General features: G+C 43.1%; 1 protein-coding gene across 1 annotated transcript; it reads right to left on the bottom strand.

Moving 5' to 3' along the window:
* Window positions 1-12417: 12417 nt before the first annotated feature.
* On the bottom strand, window positions 12418-16335 carry LOC124004096 (keratin, type I cytoskeletal 13-like). The gene is made up of 8 exons (XM_046312876.1): window positions 15738-16335; window positions 15171-15253; window positions 14860-15016; window positions 14533-14694; window positions 14209-14334; window positions 13014-13234; window positions 12854-12867; window positions 12418-12754 (listed from the first exon to the last, which is right to left on the bottom strand). Exons 1-8 carry the CDS (start codon window positions 16227-16229, stop codon window positions 12705-12707), a joined length of 1305 nt encoding a protein of 434 aa, XP_046168832.1. The 5' UTR covers window positions 16230-16335; the 3' UTR covers window positions 12418-12704.
* Window positions 16336-24733: the final 8398 nt, after the last annotated feature.

Below are 24733 nucleotides of genomic sequence, written 5' to 3'. Positions count from 1 at the left end.
TTGACTTGACTAAACATACAAGACGAACTGGCACAGAGAGACAGGAAACACAGGGATAAATACACTGGGAAAATAAGCGACACCTGGAGGGGCTGGAGACAATCACAGGAACAGGTGTCTTTTATACTGATAACAAGTTCAAACAGGTGCCATTAATACAGGTAACGAGTGGCGGACAGAGGAGCCTCTTAAAGAAGAAGTTACAGGTCTGTGAGAGCCAGAAATCTTGCTTGTTTGTAGGTGACCAAATACTTATTTTCAACCATAATTTGCAAATAAATTCATTAAAAATCCTACAATGTGGATTTTTTTCTTCTCATTTTGTCTGTCATAGTTGAAGTGTACCTATGATGAAAATTACAGGCCTCTCATCTTTTTAAGTGGGAGAACTTGCACAACTGGTGGCTGACTAAATACTTTTTTGCCCCACTGTATGTGTTGTCAGCTTGCTAAATAAATAGCATAGGAAAGTTACAGAGCGCCTTGAGCTTTGTGCGTTGTGCCCATCCCACACAACATGCGAAGAACCTGCAACAGCACTCCCATGTGAAGGACAGAGAAATTATGAAGTCACATTTCCCCTGTTGCCTCGCCACACGTTTTCCGGCGGCCCTGATGATACATCATTATGACATGAACTATGACATAAACTATATTGTTAACTATGACATGGCTTTCATGAACTATAGCAAACAGTACTGTCTCATTATCCAGGCCTATGACCAAAGTCAGTTGAATGTCTATTGTGGACTGTCTTTGGATGTCTATTGTGGACCAATATATTGTATGCTAAGGGATTAAGGCCTTACAAAGGACACTGCCCATCATGGATGCCCCTCCTGTGAGTACTCAAATACCTACATACTGTTTAACACCCTGAACATGAGGGGTACTATAGAAAATTAAAGCATTACCTCAGGTGGAAGTTTAATGGTTATATTTCAATTTCTTTGGTGTGCATAGATACTGTTTACTAGGCAGGGGTGCCGCCAGGGATTTTGGGCTCCATGAAAAGATACCACGTTGGGCCCCACCACCACAGACCACACCAACCCTGCGCAATTGCTGTAACCACACACCTCCAGAACCCAATCAACCCATTCAAAGCTTTAAATAACTATACCTTTGCAAGCTTTGCAACTCTATTGTAGTCCAATATGTACTGTACAATGTTTACTGACAGTGAGCTATGAAAATATAACACTGTGCAGACATGCATGCAACATTCTGCATACAGTGGAATTCACTATTTGATGCAAGACTCATACCCTCTATAGGAAATGTGCTAAAGGCCATATTTTACAGTCTAAATGTAATTTTAATGGTAAAATTCTTGAATGAAAAATTATCTTAACATTAATGAATAACGTAAAAGAAATATAACTTAAATATACATGAACATCTTCAATTAAAATAAATTAACATGATCATCTGTAGAATGATATAACAAACACAATAATAAAATCAGCAGCAGATTTTTGAACTAAGTATACATACCAACTAGAAAATAAGCAGCTGTAAGGGGAAATGGGAAAGCAAAATGGAAATGAAAAGGCCCGATGGTGGCGCTAGAGGAAAGGTCAAGTGGTCACCAAATCAATAGGTTTCTTCCACTTGGGGTCTTGATTGTGCACAGCTAATTTTACAACAATCCAGCCATTACTTTGAGATATATCTTGTTCTCAGTCTGTTATCAGTCTTGTTCTCAGCCAGTGGGCATCATGTGTGTAGTGATCCATTTGCTCAGGCCCTTACTAGCTAAGTCCCTGATCAAGTCTTTGAAGTCCAGCTTTCTAGCTAACTGACTTTCAATGGACAGCAGGGCAAGACTGCAAAGCCTGTTCTGGGACAAAGTGGGCCTCAAGTATTTTTAAAGCAGTTTCAGCTTAATGAATGCTCTCTTAATGAATGCTCGCCAACCCAGACAGGAAGATTACGTCAGCGACTCAACCCACTCAAGTGACGCACCCCTCCTAGGGACGGCATGAAAGAGCACCAGTAAGCCAGTGACTCAGCCCCTGTAATAGGGTTAGAGGCAGAGAATCCCAGTGGAGAGGGGGGAACCGGCCAGGCAGAGACAGCAAGGGCGGTTTGTTGCTCCAGTGCCTTTCCGTTCACCTTCACACTCCTGGGCCAGACTACACTCAATCATAGGACCAACTGAAGAGATGAGTCTTCAGTAAAGACTTAAAGGTTGAGACCGAGTTTGCGTCTCTCACATGGGTAGACAGACCATTCCATAAAAATTGAGCTCTATAGGAGAAAGTCCTGCCTCCAGCTGTTTGCTTAGAAAGTCTAGGGACAGTTAGGAGGTCTGCGTCTTGGGACCATAGCGTACGTGTAGGTATGTACGGCAGGACCAAATCGGAAAGATAGGTAGGAGCAAGCCCATGTAATGCTTTGTAGGTTAGCAGTAAAACCTTGAAATCAGCCTTTGCCTTAACAAGAAGCCAGTGTAGGGAGGCTAGCATTAGAGTAATATGATCAAATCTTTTGGTTCTAGTCAGGATTCTAGCAGCCGTATTTAGCACTAACTGAAGTTTATTTAGTGCTTTATCCGAGTAGCTGGAAAGCAGAGCATTGTAGAGCACTTCTAACCTTGAAGTGACAAAAGCATGGATTCATTTTTCTGTATCATTTTGGACAGATGTCTATGTATATAGGGCAGCAGCCTCTAAGCTGCAGGGTTGAGTAACCTGGTGGTGATGGCTGTTTAACAGTCTGATGGCCTTGAGATAGAAGCTGTTTTTCAGTCTCTCGGTCCCAGCATTGATGCACCTGTACTGATCTCGCCTTCTGGATGGTAGCTGGGTGAACAGGCTGTGGCTTGGGTGGTTGATGTCCTTGATGATCTTTTTGGCCTTCCTGTGGCATCAGGTGCTATAGGTGCCCTGGAGTGCAGGCAATGTGTCCCCGGTTATGCGTTGGGCAGACCGCACCACCCTCTGGAGAGCCCTGAGGGTGGGGCAGTTGCTGCACCAGGCGGTGATACAGCCCGACAGGATGCTCTCAATTGTGCTTCTATAAAAGTTTGTGAGGGTCTTAGGGGCCAATGAACTATGGAAAATGATCAAATGCCCAATATCAGTGTCCAGGGCCGGTCCTTGCGGTTCTGCCGCCTTAAGCAAGACCAAAAAATGCTGACCTCCGTAAACCTATATTAGTCACAGTAAGCAAAATGACATTGAAAAGATGTCTAAAATATGTATTTTCCAGACGGGGAAGTTAGGTTCAATTTAGGTTTTGAATGAAAGGTGAAAATACCTATTTTCATGATGTTGAAAATATGTATTTTCCGGATGTTGAAATCAGGCATTTTGGGTTCTGAATAAAAGTTGAAAATAAGTCATTTATAGATGTCTATGTTTGAGCCAAATCAAGGCTGGTCTGGACTGCACCAAATCTGAACCAAACATAGACGTCTATGATTGGTTCAGATTTGGTCCGGACCGGCATCAGCGTAGATCCATGCTTACTGAGGTGTAGCCTACAGTGTTGCCTGAAATTGGATGTTATGAATGCCCATCTATGTGGTAAGCCTACCGTTTGTAAAACAGGCCATTGCATTGGCTTTAATAGTCCTGGTTCCTGTGACTAATCAATTTGTCTATTTAAGCTCGGAATATTTGCTACCCAACTTTATCAAGAGTTATCTCAAGCCTATTTGCAATGTGTTTACAATGCGGAAAATGCAGAAGTATTTTTTTCTCTCTCTATGATCAGGATACAAACTTGAAACCACTGATCATGACAATGGGGTGAAACTCCTGGACCACAGTTGTAATTGTCCATTCCATACTGTCCTATTTTTAGGATATGTTGTTTGTTAATGAGTGCCATTTTGGTTAGGCTATTTAATCGGAGAAATCGGAGAAGATGTAACAAGTGTCCGTCTCATTACATTGTCATATATTTTATCTCCAACCTGTAGGCTACAGAAAAGGCCACATACTCTTTTTAGTTGTTGTTGATGAAACGATGGTGGAGCGCATCAGAGATGCATCTCTTCAACAGCACCCTGGGGAATGGACAAGCAAAATATTTTTCGCCCTTTCCTTTGACAAAGTGGGCACTGCTTATCAAAGGGCGGAATCAGCGCTCACCTAAAAAGCCCATTTTCCACTGGTTGAGAGAAATTGTCATTGTTTTTGGGCAGAATTACATGAGGTTCTATGTGTTGTTGTTGGAGGTGTATCTTGGTCAGTTTAGCTTAGAAAATGCTGCCCTCGTCAATCTGCCATCATAGGCAGCTGACTAATCCTGCCTAATGAGCGTGCCGGCCGGCCGTGCCAGTGTCATATCATTGATTCACAGAGTCATATCATTGATTCACAGAGTCATATTATTTTGATTGATGTTTATTACAGACCTATCCTCTACCTCCACCCCCACCTCCCACCATGAGCCCAGGATATCCAGGGGATCCAGTTGGTCCTCTAACACAGCTGTGCCAAGAAGTTTTACTGAGGGAAAATCAGCATCAGGCCGTCCCCCCAGTTGTGGCTGAGATTCCTCAATGCAATGAGGTGATGGGCCTGGAGTTGGGCCTGGAGCCACCCAAGGTAGAGGTCTCCCTGAAACAGAGGGAGCAGCTGAGTCATCAGGGGAGCGGTGGCTTGGTGTGCCTCCCAGCAGCGAGGGCCCAGGCAGGACCCAAGCTCTCTATGGAGGCTCCAGTAGCGGCACCGTCACAGCCAATGTACTCAGTGAGGAGGCTCCCAAAGGTAAATTCCACGGAAATGACAGATCTCACCCAGTGCTCTATTCATCGGTGTACAGTACAACATATTTATTTCCCATGAAGCAGGCAATATGTAGCTTATACTTCAAGATGTATATTCAAGTCACTCACCTCACTCTTTTTTTGAAACAGCGAGGTGTCATATCATTGATATGCAGTGTCATGTTAATGATAAGAAGTGTCATGTTTTGCTTGTTTGGTTGATGTTTATTACAGACCTATCTTCATCCACCACGACCCTCCATGAGGCCCGGATGGCCAGGGGATCCCTGTGGTCCTCAACCTGTTCCAACAACCTGCGCACCTGGAAGAGGTGGAAGAGGTGAGTAAAGACAGTCTTTTTGTTTAACAGCAGTGAACCTAGAGGCCTCCCATGTATGACTTTGAGTAAGCGTGCCAGTAACTAACAGGAGTAGTGTCATTTATGGAGGCTTCAACGTTTATTGGCATGAATCTTGTCCTGGAGGCAGCGCTGAGTGGTTTCTGCTAGATTGGCCAGCCCGCAATGTCAAAATTGGCTATATCGTAAAAAATGTATGGAAACAAAATGTGCATTTTTGTCTTCATTTAAGGTTGGGATTAGGCATAAGGTTAGCAGTGTGGTTAAGGTTAGGGGTATGTTTTAATGTGATTTTATGACTTTGTGATTGTGCCAGCTAGTGACCACCCTGAAGAGCTGCCTTCAGTACATGAATCATCCCAATAAATGTCAACCTGCCTTTAATCATGCTGGTGCCCTGTACTGCATGCAGAGGGTTGAGGTTGTGTCCGTCTGTCCTACTTGTCACAGACCCACGGAGCAGATACGTGGATGTCCTGAGCCAGGAATGGAAGAACAGCCCGTGACTAAATGTCCTGTGGTCCCTAAATGCCCCGCTCAACGACCTGTGGTCCAGAGCGCACCTGCTGCTGAGCCTCTCATTGTGAGGGCCAAGACCAGCGGAGAGGGCTGGCTTGGCTTTTGCCGTAAGAAGGAGGCACTCCTGCCAGAGGATTCCTCAAATCTGTAAGAAACCTGCTCTTCATATCCTGTCCTGAAACATTAGTGGACTAATACGCAGAATCTTTGTATATTTTGCACACTGAGTTTGTAGATGGAAAATGTATATCGAGGGATAGTTAAAGATAGAGAATGGTAGATGGCTAAAGATTGATTCTCATTCCTATAATTTTCTCTGTCAGATTGTCTGGAATCCTATGCTCAACAGGTGGTTGGATATGAGCGTACCACAGGAGGAGGTATGAACTTTCAACTGACATTTTAAATCAGAGCAAAGCAATTGAATGAACTGTGTGTTATTAAATTGCTTTTACTAATTGTTTTTCAATTGTATTGATATATCTTTTTACAGAGCAAGCCTCTACCACGTCCCTCACCAATTGGGATGTATCCCCCTCCACCAATGGGGAACACAGGCTATCTGGGGGACTGGCAGTCTTCCCAAGGTTATAAATATTCTAGCAGGTGCCTACATGAGACTTAACTTCTCATACTGCTTCAGCCAATCAATGGTAGATGTCTGGTGTCTAAGTTTTCCCCCTACTTACAGCAGATCTGTGGGGTGACCCTAACCCCCAGATGAACCCGGATGGGAACATAACTGAGGCCCTCAGCCAGAGTGGCAAACCCGGACCACAGCTGTTCGTGACAGACATGTAGGCTCTGATGGCACCGATGGAAGTCCCACCTGATGGTCAGTATTGGTTATAAGTTGTTCTTGCTATTCTTCTACATGCTTGATAGGCTGGTGAGTTAAGGAAAGCTCCCACCATTTTGACTCCCTATTTGCTGGTAGTGGTCAGACTCCCATCAGTGCTTTTACTATGGACCTCCCAGTATGCCGTAAAGTTAGACAGCAGCCTTTCGGCCACAATCTACATGATTCCGTCATTCAGTCAGTCTACAATCGTATTAATTCATATTTGAGCTAAGTTGTGTTTAGAAATAGTGAGATATAGAATGTTTTTTTCTCTCTGCAGGTTCAGAGAATTCAGCATGGTGGAATGGGAACCTTGTCTAAAATGCCATGCCCAAATGCCACCCTAATTCAAGAATGATCTATCAGCTACCAAGCATGAGAACCAAAAGGGCAGTTTTAATAAAAAGTCGTAGTATTTATATTATATTATATTTGCCGTAAATTGTTGTGGGATAATTAGGAGTACAGCGATACCTTCCATCCCTGGATTGGAGTAGGAAGTTCACAGAGGTGCAAACATATTGGCATATGGTCATTTCAACTAGGAGAGCCTGTATTCTAGTGTTCTTCCACTAGAGGACACCATCCACTTTGGAAAACCACCTTGAACTCAATGCGATTGGTGTGAGGCATAGAGATGGATAGAGGGCGCACTTTCCACAAAGATAGGGTGTGTGCTCTCTTTCGCTCTCTGTCTCACACTCATTGTAATGGAGAGAATCAAACACTGGATGTCAGTGTGGTAACACCATGGTACACTAAAATCCTTATCTGAATCAATGAATGTGTTTAGTCACTAAGACCAACACCAGTGATTTATGGAATTGTAAACATGCCAGAATGAAAGCACACTATAGAAAAGTAGCTAGTTTGTCCCACTGGTCAGGTAAGTGCACTAGACTTTTACAAAAGCATTCAAAGTTTGAATTGAGTCGTACCTTCACTTTCAGTGCCAACTTGATTGGAAAATGTGTCTCACAGCTCACATTCCTTTCTGATAGTTACTGTAGCAGTGTTATTCAATATTGTCGCTACATCACTGTTAGGTAACTTGCTATATAGGCCTACCATTATTTGTACCACATTTGGTTGAACCAAACAAATATCAATGTTTATCTTGTGACAAGTATGTTGCATTGTGTACACTGTGCGGTTCCCTGTGGGGAATGGCTGTTTATGGGCATATGAAGGCAAATGACTTTCCACTAACTATAACAGACATATTAATGAAGAACAAATCAAGACTCATGTATACTTATCATCTTCCACTTTGTTACATGCTTATCTATATGTCACACCTGTTTATGATTTAAAGTATTAGTCCAGATGAGGTGGACATTTGTCTTCTGCTTTTCTCCCCATCTCCTCCGGTACACACACACACACACACACACACACACACACACACACACACACACACACACACACACACACACACACACACACACACACACACACACACACACACACACACACACACACACACACACACACACACACACACACACACACACACACACACACACACACACACACACACACACACACACACACACACACACACACACACACACACACACACACACACACACACACACACACACACACACACACACACATTAGGTTGTAGAGCCTGGAGCAGAGGGCATCCACAGTGCAGTGCCCAATGAGCAGTTTAGGGGGTTAAGTTACTTGGTCAAGGGAACATTACATGTTAATGCAACAACAGAATGAAGACTAAATATCCTGGATGGCTTTGCTTTTTGATTATTCTCGCCACCAAGAGAGATACATTATCTTATTTTATTAAGGATGTCATAATGTGTCTTCCTTCCACTATTTGTACAGCAGCTGTGTATAATCACGGCGGTTAGCTAAATGATGGTATGCTGTGATTGGTCTGTCTTTCTTGACCCCACGTATTTCTCATGGCAGTGTAGTAGCTACTGTCAGTAGCATATAGCTGATAAGAACAGGCTGTGGTTGACACTGAGAACCAGTCTGACTGTTGCCTAAGTCAACTGGCTGGCCCCTTACCAGCCTCCATTCCTGATGTGTTGTCAACTTTCTCCACTGCAACAACACCCCTTCATAATAGCTGTGAAACAAACTGCTCCCTTGTCATGGCAGTTATTGCGGCACATTTTCTATGGTCGTATGATGAATCACGCTATGATAAACAAGGAGAGAGATGTGGTGTGATGTCAGTGGCCGTCTATCTCAATGACACAACAGGGATGCTAGCACTGGCACATTTATGATAGTGTTTGATCCCATGGTACTGTGTGCAGACCCAAGTCAGAGCCGCGCTGTTGAAATTCACATCCAGCTATTGCTTGGCTATCTTGCATTGCCCTTGGAGATGCCCCAGTTCCACTGAGACCTGCATTCCAGTCGTTGTTTTGACTTTCACAGATAGTTATTGATGCCAATCATGCCATGCTGTGTCTGAAACTCTGGGCAGAGGTCAAGGGTTTTCTCCTCTCTTTGTCTATTCAGCAAAGTTAGAATACGCTAACATGAGGGCTATGAGTAGAATTCGTCACCAATGAGAAATGTTCCTTCTCTCACCTCACACAAGTCCCAAGCCAGATACATTTCTACAGACTTTTTGGGATGAGGAGGAGAATGTGTTCAACTTACTTTTGATACTAATCTGAACTTTGTACTGTAAAGAAAGAAAGCACAATTTCTTCTAGGGATGTTTCAAACAAGTGTGTTTCATGATTGCTCTCATATTTATGATCAAAGTATAATGAGCAGAAATTCCACTACGCAAAAACTGGTTGAATTCATGTACTGTATGTTGACAAACAAATGTTAATCAAATTTGGATTTTGAACTGACGTCTGTGCACAGTGGGATGTGATGTAAGGGAGCTGGTAATTATTCCTTCAAATTAAATTAGATGAGATGTTATTACAGTCCAAGCCATGTATAAGATGTACAGTTGAAGTCAGAAGTGTACATACACTTAGGTTGGAGTCATTAAAACACGTTTTCCAACCACTCCATAAATTTCTTGTTAATAAACTATAGTTTTGGCACGTCTGTTAGGACATCTACTTTGTTCATGACACAAGTAATTTTACAAACAATTGTTTACAGATTATTTCACTTATAATTCACTGTATCGCAATTCCAGTTGGACAGAAGTTTACATACACTAAGTTGACTGTGCCTTTAAACAGCTTAGAAAATTCCAGAAAATTATGCTATGGCTTTAGAAGCTTCTGATAGGCTAATGTCATAATTTGAGTCAATTTGAGGTGTACCTGTGGATGTATTTCAAGGCCTACCTTCAAACTCAGTGCCTCTTTGCTTGACATCATGGAAAAATCCAAATAAATCAGCCAAGACCTCAGAAAAATAATTGTAGACCTCCACAAGTCTAATCCATCCTTGGGAGCAATTTCCAAATGCCTGAAGGTACCACTTTCATCTGTACAAACAATAGTATGCAAGTATAAACACCATGGGACCACGCAGCCATCATACCGCTCAGGAAAGAGACGTGATTTGTCTTCTAGAGATGAACGTACTTTGGTGCGAAAAGTGCAAATCAATCCCAGAACAACAGCAAAGGACCTTGTGAAGATAACTGAGGAACTCAGAAAGGAAGAGGCCAAAGCTCCAAAACCGCTATAAAAAAGCAGTTTGCAACTGCACATAGGGACAAAGATAGTACTTTTGGGAGAAATGTCCGCTGGTCTGATGAAACAAAAATAGAACTGTTTGGCCATAATGACCATCGTTATGTTTGGAGGAAAAAGGGGGAGGTTTGCAAGCCGAAGAACACCATCCCAACCGTGTAGCACGGGGATGGCAGCATTGTGTTGTGGGGGTGCTTTGCTGCAGGAGGGACTGGTGCACTTCACAAAATAAATGGCATCATGAGGAGGAGAATTATGTGGATATATTGAAGCAACATCTCAAGACATCAATCATGAAGTTAAAGCTTGGTCGCAGATGGGTCTTCCAAATGGACAATACTTCCAAAGTTGTGGCAAAATGGCTTAAGGACAACAAAGTCAAGGTATTGGAGTGGCCATCACAAAGCCCTGACCTCAATCCCATAGAAAATGTGTGGGCAGAACTGAAAAAGCGTGTGCGAGCAAGGAGGCCTACAAACCTGACTCAGTTACACCAGCTCTGTCAGGAGGACTGGGCCAAAATTCACCCAAATTATTGTGGGAAGCTTGTGTAAGGCTAGCATTTTTTTTATACCCAAGTTAAACAACTTAAAGGCAATTCTACCAAATACTAATTGAGTGTATGTAAACTTTTGACCCACTGGGAATGTGATGAAATAAATCCAATCTGACATAAATCATTCTCTCTATTATTATTCGGATATTTCACGTTCTTAAAATAAAGTGGTGATCCTATTTGACCTAAGACAGGGCATTTTCACCAGGATTAAATGTCAGGAATTGTGAAAAACTGAGTTTAAATGTACTTGGCTAAGGTGTATGTAAACTTCCGACTTCAACTGTATTGTATTGTGTGGATTGACAAGGAAATGGTCCGGAACTGATAAACATTCAATTGTCAATAGAAAATACCAACCACATCAGTTTCAGGCATCTGCCAGGTGATCAAAAGAAATCAACTGTGATTGCAGCTTTACAGCTGTAAACAATGTCACCTAAAGTTGCTGGCACTCCCCCACAAGACTCAAGCATTGGTTTCTGTAACCAAGGCAGCAATTACAGTGTTTTAACAGGAAAAGATGACATATGATGAGAGCAGTTAAACATTTCATTTGACCACAATGTAAGGTGGTTATCCATCACTTCTATGAACTCACCCCTATTCTACAAGCAAGAGCAGTGTGTGTGTGTGTGTGTGTGTGTGTGCGTGTGTGTGTGTGTGTGTGAGGTGTGTGTGTGTGTGCCGGTGGAGACGACAACAGCAGACTCACCAATATAACAGCAATAGCAATAATAAGAACAGCCATTTTAAAGGACATTATTTAGAACCCGGCCTGACTATGCGTTTATTATTCATGTATTGTGTGTGTGTGCGCATATTTGGTATGTTTTGCGCAACGATGTGTGTATGCGTGTGTCTGTGAGTGATTACGTATTTCAAACATGGTCCCCTTGCAGGAACTGCAGTTTCTAAATGTCCTTTTGATTCTGCTCCAATATCAACATTAGTCATATCAGTATTCCACTGGAGAACTTTCGCAATTCTCATTTATGCATAGCATAGACAGATACACCTGTCAAGCATAAACATAAAAAGTGTGTTCACACAGAAACAGACACAGGCAAGTACACACCCCTTGTGTGCTGCTGCCCCCCCCCCCTCACTTCTGTACCCGACACCTCTGATTAGTTCCACTCTACTCAATCAGAGTTCCACCAAGAGCAAAGTGCAACACGGATACCAACCCTGTCAACAAAGACTTTCTTTGTTCAGCCGGTCAGCATTTGCCTCTTCAGTCAATGTTTTTCCACTTGTCTCTAGGCAACAATGCCGCTTGGTGAGTAGGAAACTCAGCATGCTGTGACACTGTGTCGAAATGCTAAAGTACGTCTGAGGGCATAGATTAGTTGTCCAGTTGGGTGTGTCCCGACTCACTTTTGAGGAGTCATTTTACCACACCCAGGGTCATATACTCCGTTCCGTGGTCACGGATCCTGCTCCCTGCTCCCTTCTCCATTCAGTGGTGTTTGAGTACATAAGCTGCAAGGCACACAATACCTTCAGTAACCTTCAATGTCTCTCTCTCACATGTTCTGATTTCCACAGTTGAGTTTTCAGCCATTGTCCACGACATCCTGACAACCTCCTGACAACCCCAATGTTATATCTAACACAGAGCCCAGAGAGTATTATTTGGTTGTCATGCTTTTGAATAAATACAGGCAACAGATGGGGTGGGGGGGGGACAATACAGGCTTATGATCGTCAACTTTTCCAAAAGCTGTCTACCTTATTGGAATAATTTCAGCCACACAATAGCGATTCATATTCACCAGAACATTTATTTTCAGAAACAGGATGGTCACACACACTTTGATAGCAAAAATGGTTAATTATTCCTACTTTCTCATCCTGGAACTCCAGTAAGGCTTCCTATGATCGGCAGATATCTTAAAGACAGGTATATTATTGACCTATCAGGATGAGAGGCATTGCAGTTTTAACGGTACTTCTCAGGTCTTTTATTTGACCGCTCTTAGTTGTAACAATGTGTGGTGTTTGTGGGTGTGTTTCTGATAATATTATGCACTGCCAGTAGAGATGGACACCTAGCTGGAAGAGCGCACTGTGGAGGTTGTAACTGTGGTTTTCGATCCCCCTGCAGAAAGAAAATGAGTTACAACATGCTGATAACCTACTATTACAACCATCATATATTATCATTATAAAGCCATTATATAAAATAGATGATATTTACCTGAGCCAACAGTTCTGAAAAGACGGATGGTGAAAAATATTAGTAGGAGTCGGTAGCCATTTTGTATCTGTCTGAATGACTAATAATAATAACTATGAGTATGGGCCGTGTTAATTGTATGGACGTTTATGGGCATTTCCAATAGATTTGCAGGGTTTACCTGGACTCCTCCCCTTCCAGGAGTCCCCTGTAGGTGGCGATCTCCTGCTCCAGACGGGACTTGATGTCCAGCAGCATCTTGTAATCGTGGCCCTGCGTCTCGATGCTCTGGCGCACCCTGTTTAGCTCCTGTTCCAGCATGTCGATCTGGTTCTGGTACCCCGAGAGCATGGCGCTGTAGCGGCCATCTGTCTCTCTCAGTGTGTTCTCAAGAGCTGCTTTCTGTGTGGCGACAGAGGTGATACAGGGTCAGTAACAGGAAATGGATTTTTAGAAATAATGAAAATACAACTAAAACCAGCAATAGTTATTACACTTAAACAAATTTAATATGCAAATGTCATCAAACGTCTTCTAATAAACCATACCAAGACTATGTTGAGTGAAACAAATATGCCGGCTCCACCAAGCACAGCAAGGTCACTTCTTGAGGTGCTTATTTTAAATGAGATACTGAATTCTATGTTTTCCCAACAAATAAAAAAGGAACCGCAGCAGATATTTCTTTTCTTTTAATGGCCTTTAGTGGGGGATGACGGCTCATAATAACGACTGGAACGGCGCTAACGGAATGGCTTCAAACACACAGAAACCATGTGTTTGATACCATTCCACTGATTCCGCTCCAGCCATTACCACGAGCCCATCCTCCCCAATTAAGGTGCCACCAGCCTCCTGTGCTGTAGACCAACATGGAATGTTGCCTTGTTACTGCAGCGGGATGGATTGAGATAGCTTTACTGAGTTTGATAAGCCCCAGCTAAGTTTCCATGGGAGTTAGGCTCTGGCTCTGTCACCTCTGCATTCCTCTGGACACACTCATACTCTTGCTGTCTTCCAGAGAGGGTGCAGATGCCCGCAAAAAGCAAAAAACCTCTTCATAACCCTAACATCCCCTTGTCCACTAATCCCACCCCTTTAGCCTTTCCCCACTGCTTTCCCATTCCCCCTCTTCTACTCCATCCCTCTCCAAGCCCTCCCCTTTCTTCCCTCCCTTTTATCTCGTCAATCCCTTTCAACCATGTCTGTCTCGCTCTTTCCCTCTGCTGAAAGAGAGAAACTAAACTCCAGAGGATTGATAAAGAAAATGGTGAAAGAGAGTCAAATGTTGACTGTTGCCAAAAGTGGCATAAAGTTGTGTAAGTTATGGCCCATAAATTGTGGTCCGTTGCTAGACGTTAGTGATTCTGGCTCACCATGCTGAGCTGTGACTGCAGCTCGATCTCCAGGCCCTGCATGGTGCGTCTCAGGTCGTTGATCTCCGTTTTGGTGGTCTGGATGATCTCTGTGCTGGTGGCCACCTCCTTGGACAGGTTGGCTGACTGAAACACAAACAAACCAGGGCCGCCATTTTAATCCCACTGTAGCTCACTCTCCTGAAGAATTGAAACCACCATCTTCTAAATGATTACAGTTAATGACGGTCAGTTACATATTTTGGTTTTGAAGATTTAATTTCAAAAGATTAGTGTGGCAGACAGTTGGGGAATTTTAGTGAGGTGTGCCATGGCAACGGTTACCTTGTCATTGAACCATGTCTCCTGGTCGCGACGGTGTTTGTCGATGATGCCCTCGTACTGGGTGCGGATCTCCTCCATCGTCCTGGACATGTCCTGCTGGGGCGCTGCGTCCACCTCCACGTTCACTGTGCCAGTGAGTTGAGCACGCATGGCTGCCAGCTCCTGTGGAATCATGGGAAATGGAGTCACTCTCATCCCTCTTACTTTCTATCCAAATTTTAAAAACAATCCCCACCACTAACTTTCTCCTCTCTATTGTCACTGGGGTGTGTTTATATTGAATAACATCTCATTACTGCAATGGAAAAAAGGGAATTGCCCCCACACCTCTATGTGGTTCTTCTTGAGGTAGGCCAGCTCATCCTGCAGCCCCTCGATCTGCATCTCCAGGTCGGCCTTGGTCAGAGTGGTCTGGTCCAGCAGGCGACGCAGGTTGGCGATGTCAGCCTCCACCGACTGGCGCATCATCAGCTCATGCTCGAACCTGATTGGTCGGGAGAAAGTGAGGAAGTTATCATGAGACATTTGAATCCAAACTTGTAGATAAGACCTATTGAGTGATGATTTGCTTGTTTGCCTCTAATAGCCTAGTGTTGTAAAAGCTGATACTATGGAGCTGATTGAGGAAGTGCCCTTACTTGGTCTGGAAGTCATCAGCAGCCAGTTTAGAGTTGTCAATCTGCAGCAGGATGTTGGCATTGTTGCATGTGGCACCGTTGATCTAAAAGAAAACATGAAAGACTTTCATTGTTCACCATGGTTGAGTCGCAGTTAGTCAACTTGGAAGCTGATAGTATTTTAATACGCTGCTGCGTCTGTTTCCCAAAGCTTGTTGAATACACATTCCAGGAGTTATAGCATGAAACCTAAACATGAATCTACCAGAAAAAGCCATCTGTATCAGCTCCTGGAATGACCATGTCACCTTCGTGCTTGAGATGTAATTCATTTGCTAAATGTGTTTAAATAATAGACTTCATCTATAAATGTCAGTGACAGCTCATTGTTTGTATAACCCTCTGAACTCTGATTAAAAACTATAAGTCATTCCTGAAGTATACTTTATGAATTTTGTGTTTCTTATTCCTACATACTGTAAGCTGATTGTAGTTTCCATGGTAGCCTGTCAGCATGGCATACTTAACAATGCAAGGTACGAAATGATGGATTTGAACAGGCCATAGTAGACGAGGTCAGCACACTACCTTGTCCTTCAGGTCGTTGATGATGGCCCAGTATTTGCTGTAGTCCCTCTCAGCGGCAGGCCCTTTCTTCTCATAATACTCTCTGATCTGAATCTCCAACTTGGAGTTGGCCTCCTCCAGCGAGCGCACCTTATCCAGGTAGGTGGACAGGCGGTCGTTCAGGTTCTGCATGGTGGCTTTCTCGTTCAGGTGGATGGCGCCGCCATCCAGGGCGCTGGACAGGTTGAAGCCGCCACCACCGCCGGATCCGTAGCCTCCACCACCGGATCCATAGCCGCCACCGAAGCCGGCCCCACCGCCGTACCCAGAGGAGACTGAGCGGACAGAGGAAGAGGAGATCCGGGTGCCACCGCCGGAACCACCTCCGTACACGCTGAAGGCCTTGGGGGCGCTGGACACGTAACCCACCCGGCTTGACATGATGTTGGAGCCCCCGGAGAAGTTCATGGGGCCGCCGCCGCCGCTGGAGCTCTTGTATGAGTAGTAAGACATGCTGACTTGCTGGCTGCTGTAGGTCAGTGGGGTGGCGACGAGAGGAGAGAGGACCGTTGTAGAGCTGGAGCCTCCAGGAGTGTGGAGTTGGACAGAGGGAGGCTGGCTCCTGATATAGTCTGAGCCCTGGGGCGGGCCTCGTGGAGGTGGGAGAGGAGGACAAAACAGGGAACGGTCAGGGGGAGGAGAGGGTGACTTTACAACACTCTCCAACAGCCTTGGCACCGCCACAGTCTGTTTGCCTTTAAGGACCAGCGTTCAGTTTCCACCCCTGTGAGGAAACTGTAATGGAATGCCTGTGTGTGTGTGGGGGAGGGAGTGTGTGTGTGTGTGCTGTGTGTGTGCGAGAGGGGGTGAGTGTGTGTTATTTGCCAGTCGTTAGGTATACATGGTTGAAGTATGCCTTTTTTCCAAGCTAAAGTAAAGTGTTACCTGCCACACCTAAAGTAAACATCTTATTACAGGATAAGTGCTAGGCATACTATATCTATCATTAAAACTGTGGGTGTCTTTCATTGAAGAAATTAAATGTAGTAAAACCGTTAAATGGTTATTCCAAGTTACCTATATTTGTACATGAACTGCTTAGATATTTCAACGTAATCAGCTGAAGACCATTTTGTTTATTCGTCAGCGAGTGATGAAATTCATCTCAGAGGTGTGAACATACTGTATATCAAAAATGTGGATTTTATAAAGAAGCAATGAATCTACCCATAAAGTGTTGCCATGCAGTCAATTACTATTGAGCACTTTCTTGATTGAAACATAATTTATATAGTAGAAAACATGACTGTATGAAGACCCCCAGACCTCTGTTGTTTTCCATACATACGCCCATGGACACAGCCCATTGTTCTCCTTCTACTCCAAACTTCCCATTCAGCCCCATGGGCCGTGTCCTGTGTCTTTGTGTGTTTAACGTGCAGTGTGCTAGTGTGTGTTAGTGTGTATTGTGCTGGTGTGTGTGTTAGACTGTAGTGTGTTATTGTTTATGTGTGTGTGTTAGAGTACAGTGTGTGTGTGTGTGTGTGTGTGTGTGTGTGTGTGTGTGTGTGTGTGTGTGTGTGTGTGTGTGTGTGTGTGTGTGTGTGTGTGTGTGTGTGTGTGTGTGTGTGTGTGTGTGTGTGTTAGTGAACTGAGAATCCCAGTGCGGATGAAGTATGTTGTTTTTGGTCGGGTTGAGGTAGAGTGTATGAGGGATGAAGGATGATGAGGGAGAGAGAGCCTCAGGGGGAGTTGTGTGTGAGATCAGCCTTGGACACTGGCCCGCTCCCACTCACATCTGGTATCAGCTGCTGAGAAACAGGGAGCAAGGAGGGGAATGGGGCCTCATACCTCATATAATCTCTGATAGGGTTGTGCCTGAGTTGGAGGGGGGCGCCTTCAATTTTTCTTCATACATGTGAGAGATGTTAGTAAATTTGAGGGGAAACCACTTCCTGAATGCAAACGAAGAAGAATTGCACGCAAAACTTTGTTGCAGAATAATCCAACAATCCATACAGCAATTCATTCCTTGAATTGCAGTGAATCTTCTGTATTCATTGGATTAAAAACAAATACAGAATATAGAACCCTGGTTCTAGAAGTCTCTCCGGTTCATGGAAGTTTTCTACTCTTGCACAACCCGGGGGATGAAAGTACCTGGCCTTGGCACAGGTGGTGAGAAGTGGGCATAGCGGGCAGATACCGGGCCGGTGAGTCGTCTGGAGCAGCAGAAGGATGCGGTCACTGACTCACACAGACACTTCAACAACCAACCCATTGTACCGTGTCACGTCGGAGCTTGCAACCTGTAAAAATCAACAACGTGACTTAGGCTCACGTCTGGGTGCCTTTTTTCACTTGCACTGAAATAATAATTCACCTTTACAGAGGTGAACGGAAAACCTTCTCTACTGTGTAGATTGTCTGTTTGCCTGCCGTAAAGATACTGTAGAGATTGTTATGAATATATGCTGAGTCTCAATCCTAAATTGACAAGACAATAAGGGGATATTTGCTGAGGTGTGGCTGACCTATCTGAACTCTCTCTCTCTTTGAAGTATATGGCAGCTACTGTAGCTATGGTGCTACTACGAATGGAATAACAACCCCAAAGAGATCCTTAGGTATCGGGCATAAAACTGAATGAGGGTCCATTTATTTCACAATGCATTGAAACCCTGTGCCATTTCTGTGTGTTTCAGTGCAGCTAAAAACTGGAGATATCCTATCCTTGCACGTATTGATAACAAGCTGTAGGGTGAGCAATAATTTCACTGTATTTTTCCAAAAATGACCTCAATCCAACTCTCATATCTTCACTGCTGTAACATCTATAACTTAAATGAAGCCTGTAACTGCGTATAACTCAGCTATCACTATACTCTTAATAAAATAAATCTACATAGAAGCCTTTTTGAAAAGAGTTCTACCTGGAACCAAAAAAAGGTTCTACATGGAACCAAAAAGGGTTATCCTATGGGGAAAGCCTAAGAACCCCTTTCGAAATATTTTTTCTAAGAGTGTATGTTTATGATGCTTTATGCAAAAGACTCAGGGTTCTATTCAATCTGTATTGCTGAAGTGTTACAGATTGAGAAATAGAAATGTAAAGGTCATTTCAGATTGAGCCGACATATGCAGTGTTTACCGTGAATGCAGTCTCGGGCTAAAAAGCATGAACATTTCCTTTAAATTAGAATCACGCAGTAAAGCTGAATTGCTGCGATGCAGATTGAATAGAGCCCTCCACCTAGACTGAATTGACTCAACTTGCCTTGTCTAGAACTAAGCTCTTGACGTTTGTGTAAGGTGCACTCAAGTCTGGCTTTGTCTGAAAGTTTAAATCAAATGAGTTTAAGCCGTAGCTAAGAATGAGTCACTGTAGAAACACTGCTCCACCCATGCACTCTCTTTCTTTCCCCATCCCCCACTCTCTCCCCGGCCCTACAGCTTAGTTAAACACAGGGATAGAAAGGGAAGATAAGAACTCTTGAGAAATGGACTACCTTTGGCATGGGTGTTTTCGACCTGGGACTGAGGGAATGAATTTGGGCCAAGAAACTTACTGTTGGCATGACAACAAATACAAGGCAGATTGTCTTGTGCTTTTTTTATGGTTTACACTTGTTAGTAGTGTTACGGTCTAAAGATCAATAGGTTTTACTAGTTGGTAAATAAAAACATATAAAAACTGATTCAAATTACCTCAATTACCCTCAATGGGGTCCATGGAATCTGAGACATGCATTTATAGTGAATCAAAATGTAAATGTTATGAGACACTTTCCTTGTACTTCAATAGCCATTTACATTACATTTAAGTCATTTAGCAGACGCTCTTATCCAGAGCGACTTACAAATAGCCATTATCAAGGATACCTCACTGATTTATAAATATCCTAAATCAGATTATAGAAGAGGCCATGGTTGAAAAATGATGGAGAGTTGGAAGGGGGATTGGCTTTGGTCTATACAGAAACTGAACAAGAACAGGTGGCTGCATGTCCTCCACCAGCTCTCGTCCCTTTTTTGTAAGTAGGGATGTGGTTACTGTTGAATACCTCATCTATGATATGAAATATTACCTTCGCTAGTTTGAACAACAAAAAGCTGGTCGAAGTTAGTTCCTCTCCGGAACTGCCCATAATTACCTTTACGGAAAAAACAGGCTTCTGGTAAACAGTTTTGCCAAATATTTTGGCCAATTTGCTGCAAATCTGCCATATTCTGTCATATTTTGTCATCTGTGATATTTTCACATGCAGATTAGTTTTGTGGCAAACTGTTGCAGCAAATTTGTGGTGACTTGGGAATTTCTGGCAAATAATTCTAGGAAATTAATAACAATATTGGAAAAAAAATCACATATAACTTTCAATGAACTTGCTTCTCACAGAGAAAACTAAACTAACCCTACAAAATGTACTAATATACTAAACAACATGTATTCAATTTCTTAACAGTTAAAAATAAATCCAGCACAACTTGAACTCATCAGACATCCGGACGGGCTGGCTTCAGCTGGTGAAGGTAGGCAACAACACCTCTGCCATGCTGACCCTCAACATGACGGCCCCTCAGTGGTGTGTACTTCGTCCCGTCCTGTACTCCCTGTTCACCCACAACTGCATAGCCACGCACAACTCCAACACCATCATCAAGTTTGCTGAAGACACGACAGTGGTAGGTCTGATCACCTACGGCAATGAGTCAGTCTACACAGAATAAGTCAGAGACCTGGCAGTGTGGTGCCAGGACAACAACCTCTCCCTCAACGTCAGTAAGACCAAGGAGCTGATTGTGGACTGTAGGAGAAAGAGGGAAGAGCACGCCCCCATCCACATCGATGGGGCTGTTGTGGAGCGTGTCGAGAGCTTCAAGTTCCTTGGCGTCCACATCACTAAGGACCTAACATAAGAATGGTCCACACACCCGCACAGTTGTGAAGAGGTCACAGCAGCGTCTCTTCCCCCTCAGTTGGCTAAAATGTTTTGGCATGGGCTCTCAGATCCTCAAAAGGTTCTACAGCTGCACCATCGAGAGCATCTTCACTGGCTGCATCACCTCTTGGTATGGCAAATGCACCGCAAATTGACTGCAAACGCAACAGAGGGTGGTGCAGACAGCCCAGCACATCACTGGGGCCGAGCTCCCTGCCATACAGGACCTATATCAGGCTGTGTCAGAGGAAGGCCCAAAAAATTGAGAAAGACTCCAGCCTCCCAAAACAATAGACTGTTCACTCTGCTTCCGTCCAGCAAATGGTACCGGAGCATTCGCTCTCTGACCAACAGGCTATGAGACAGCTTCTACCCCCAAACCATTAGACTGCTAAATAGCCAGACTGTTAAATAGTCAATTAATGGTACCTGAACTATCCTGCACTGACCCTACGCACACTCATTAGATTATATATGCAAACCATATATACTCATACACACTACAAACCCCACACACATTCACATACACTACACTTTTATGCTCCTACTCCTGTTCTTTATTTTACTGTTATTGTTATCTATCCTGATGCCTAGTCACTTTACCCTGCCTTCATGTACATATCTACGGCAGGTAGCCTAGCGGTTGGAGCGTTGGGCAAGTAACTGAAAGGTTGCTGGATTGAATCCCTGAGCTGACAAGGTAAAACATCTGTCATTCTGCCCCCGGGTGCAGGGGATGTTGATTATGGCAGCCCCCCGCACCTCTTTGATTCAAAGAATGTGGAAGACACATTTCAGACTAGGTATCCCCCTTTCCCTACCTCAAATACGTCATACCTCTGCACATTGATCTGATACTCCCTGTGCATTTTGTTGTATTCCTCGTGTTACTATTTTATTTTTAAACTCTGCATTGTTGGGAAGGGCTTGTAAGCAAGCATTTGACTGTAAAGTCTACTCTAGTTGTATTCGGCGCATACAAATAATATTTGATTTGATTCGATAGCTATCTGTATTTGTCACATGTGCCGTATAAAACAGGTGAAATGCTTTACTTACAAGCCCTGTTGGAGACACCCGTTCCCATTTGGGAACGCGCCCCCACCCCCCCAGCTGGAATGTGGCGCAGGGAACGCAATAAATATTCCTAAAAATATTTAACCTCCACACATTAACAAGTAAAATAGCTCAAATGAAAGATAAACAAGTTGTTTATCTACCCAGCAAGTCAGATTTCTAAAATGTTTTACGGCGAAAACATAGCACATATTTATGTCAAACCACCACCGCAGACATAGCTCATTAGCATAGCCAAGTAGGAAAAAATATGCAATCAACAAACGCAGGATAAAAAAAAATGTTATATGTCACTAACCTTTTGAAATCTTCATCAGATGACAGTAATATAACATGTTACACAGTACATTCATTTTTTTCAATAATCTGCAATATATATCCATAAATCTCTGTTTACAATGACGCATCGTTCAAAAAATGCTACTAAAATGTCAGGAGAAATGAAATAGCTCCGGCAGATAACGTCAGCTTACAAGGAATACACATCATAAACTTTGACTAAATATGCATGTTTTACATATGTATAGGAAGATACACTTCTTCTAAATGCAATCGCTGTGTTACATTTATTTTTAACGTTACAGGTTGCGTTCACTAGGCTATACTAGGAGTCGGCGCTCCAAAGGTATCATTATGCCTCCTCTATCTTGGAGTCGACAGAAACCCAAAATTAACACATAAATATTCCCTTACCTTTGCTGTTCTTCCATCAAAAGACCTGGAAGGGATCATACTTACCAAAACAGCGTTTAGTTTTCAAGTCTGTGTCTTTCGGTTCTCAAAATAGCCACATTTCGGTCTAAATGTAGGCAAAATTCAAGTGGATGCGCACCAAAACATCGAAATTATATATTATATGTCGAGTAAACTTGTCAAACTATGTTCATAATTAAGCTTTAACATGTTATAAAGGTGTACAGCAATTATGAGGACGAAGCGAAACACACACGTCGTTTAATCGATCCTGAAGAAAAGACTTCACCGGAGCAGAGCGCGCATAATCATACACTTTTTTTTCGGGTGACCGAGACCTTTCGGCACGCTCAAAGTCTCGTGAACGCGCGATTCTCACAATGAGAAGCCCCATTGAAAGCAGGCTTCGTGCTGAACACGTACAGACTGTTCCAAGTGCTGTAGCTGTTTGGGAAGTGCGTATACGATGACGTCAAAGTTGGGCCAACATTTTCCATGACAAGAGAGACTTTGGGAGAATGCATGCCCTGAGTCTTCTGCTTTACATAGAGACAAAATTTAAACAGTTTTAGAAGCTTTAGAGTGTTTTCTATTCGATAATATTTTTTTTATATGCATATATTAGCAACTTTTGACAAAAATGTATCCTGTTTTATATGGGTACCCAATTCCTCCAGAAGGGGCAGTAAACAGGGGTTTCCTTAACAGGTTTTAACCAACAACAACAAAAAATGTTAAGAAAGTATTTACTAAAATAAACTGAAGTAAAAAGAATACATATATAAAAAAATACATTCATTAACAGTAGTTAGGCTATATACAGGGCTATCACATCAATTGTGCAAAATATTATAGCTAATGTTAGCTAACTAGCTAGCTAAGAGCTAGCCACTACTAACGTTAGCTAGCTAGCCAGTCAGTGGTGCTGACAGATTGAAACTGATATTGCAACAACATGTGTTTACCCGATCCCATAAAGCATGACATTTCTAACCAGGCATCAATTAGCTAACACAAGTTTAGTAGGAAGTTTATTTAATGAGTTAGGCACTAATCGGATCACTTCGGGTTGATATTCACGTAATAATAAGGAATTCCCCTCGACCAAGCCCATAAATTGGGGGAAACAAACATTCCTTCCCAATGACCCCCCAGTGTAAAAGTGCCAACTTCGTCATTGATTTTTTTGTTATGCAGAAATAACAAAACATACCCAAAAATGTAACCAGTTCAAAAATCCCAACCTATAGTTCGCAATGCTCCCACGTATGGAAATAGAGCCTGCGAGAAGAGCCCTGTGGCTTCATGCTATTTGATGTCAGAGATTGGGAAATGTGGGGACCCTGTGTCCAAGTAGGCTACACATCGCTATGTGTTTTGAAAACATTGAATCACAGGTAAGACATTGAACTTGTTTAGTATAGTTTGTTTGTGACTCCACTCACTACTTCCCAGCTAGCAATGAGGAATCGGCCCAGAAGCGGCCCTCTTCCAGGGGACCGGACCTGATTGAATCTGGCTGGAATCAAAATTAATGACTGCCCAGAATTGGCCTAAGTACATTGGGCCGTTTCCATCTACCGGAATTCAGTCGACTTTGCCGGCATCTTACCAGAATCCCCTAAGAAGTGGCCTGATGCAAATTTAAATAAATGTATACAAAATTACCCAATTTAGTAATTTTAAATATTACTATTGTGCATTTTATGTATATAAATTAAACACATCCACCTCCAAAATAATTATGTCTGAGGAAACACCATACATCTGGTGATTGTGTCTGCGTGAATGCACCTGGCCCACCTCAGGAGTCGCTACAGCGCAATGGGACAAGACCATCCCAGGCGGCCAAACCCTCCCCCAACTCAGACGACGCTGGGTCAATTGTGCGTCGCCTCTTGGGTCTCCCGGTTGCAGCAGGCACGTGTATCGAACTAGCATCTGTAGCAACGCAGTTTGCGCTGCGATGCAATGTCTTAGACCGCTGCGCCACTCGGGAGGCTCCAGCCACAAAGTTTTTAATGCTTATCAATTGCACAAAGTATCAAAATACAACAATGCAACTTAAACAGGACTCTTAAAGAATTTAATTTAAACATTAACTGTATTTTTTTATCACAGAAACAATGAGAAAATATGTTTATTTATTTTTTTAAATAATGAAATGTTAATTATATAAAGCAGGCTGTGTAATCAACTGCCAGAGAGTAGCCCTAATTGGCCCGAGACCCAAGTAATACATTTGGGCCAGATAACTCACACTGGAATTGGCCCGAGCCCCAAGTAATACATTTGGAACAGATA

This window comes from Oncorhynchus gorbuscha, linkage group LG18 (assembly GCF_021184085.1).
Source record: "Oncorhynchus gorbuscha isolate QuinsamMale2020 ecotype Even-year linkage group LG18, OgorEven_v1.0, whole genome shotgun sequence".
NCBI classification, from domain to species: Eukaryota; Metazoa; Chordata; class Actinopteri; order Salmoniformes; family Salmonidae; genus Oncorhynchus; species Oncorhynchus gorbuscha.
Note: the sequence above shows the minus strand (reverse complement) of the source record. Positions and strands in the feature narration are given on the sequence as shown.

Bases quoted from the DNA above. Each gene is read 5' to 3' on its own strand.
- LOC124004096 (XM_046312876.1), bottom strand. From the start codon at position 16,229: ATGTCTTACTACTCATACAAGAGCTCCAGCGGCGGCGGCGGCCCCATG. The intron at 15,254-15,737 runs GTAGTGTGCTGA...GTTTTCTTTTAG, and splicing joins TCAACGACCTGAAGGACAAG to ATCAACGGTGCCACATGCAA. The intron at 15,017-15,170 runs GTAAGGGCACTT...CCGACCAATCAG, and splicing joins GCTGATGACTTCCAGACCAA to GTTCGAGCATGAGCTGATGA.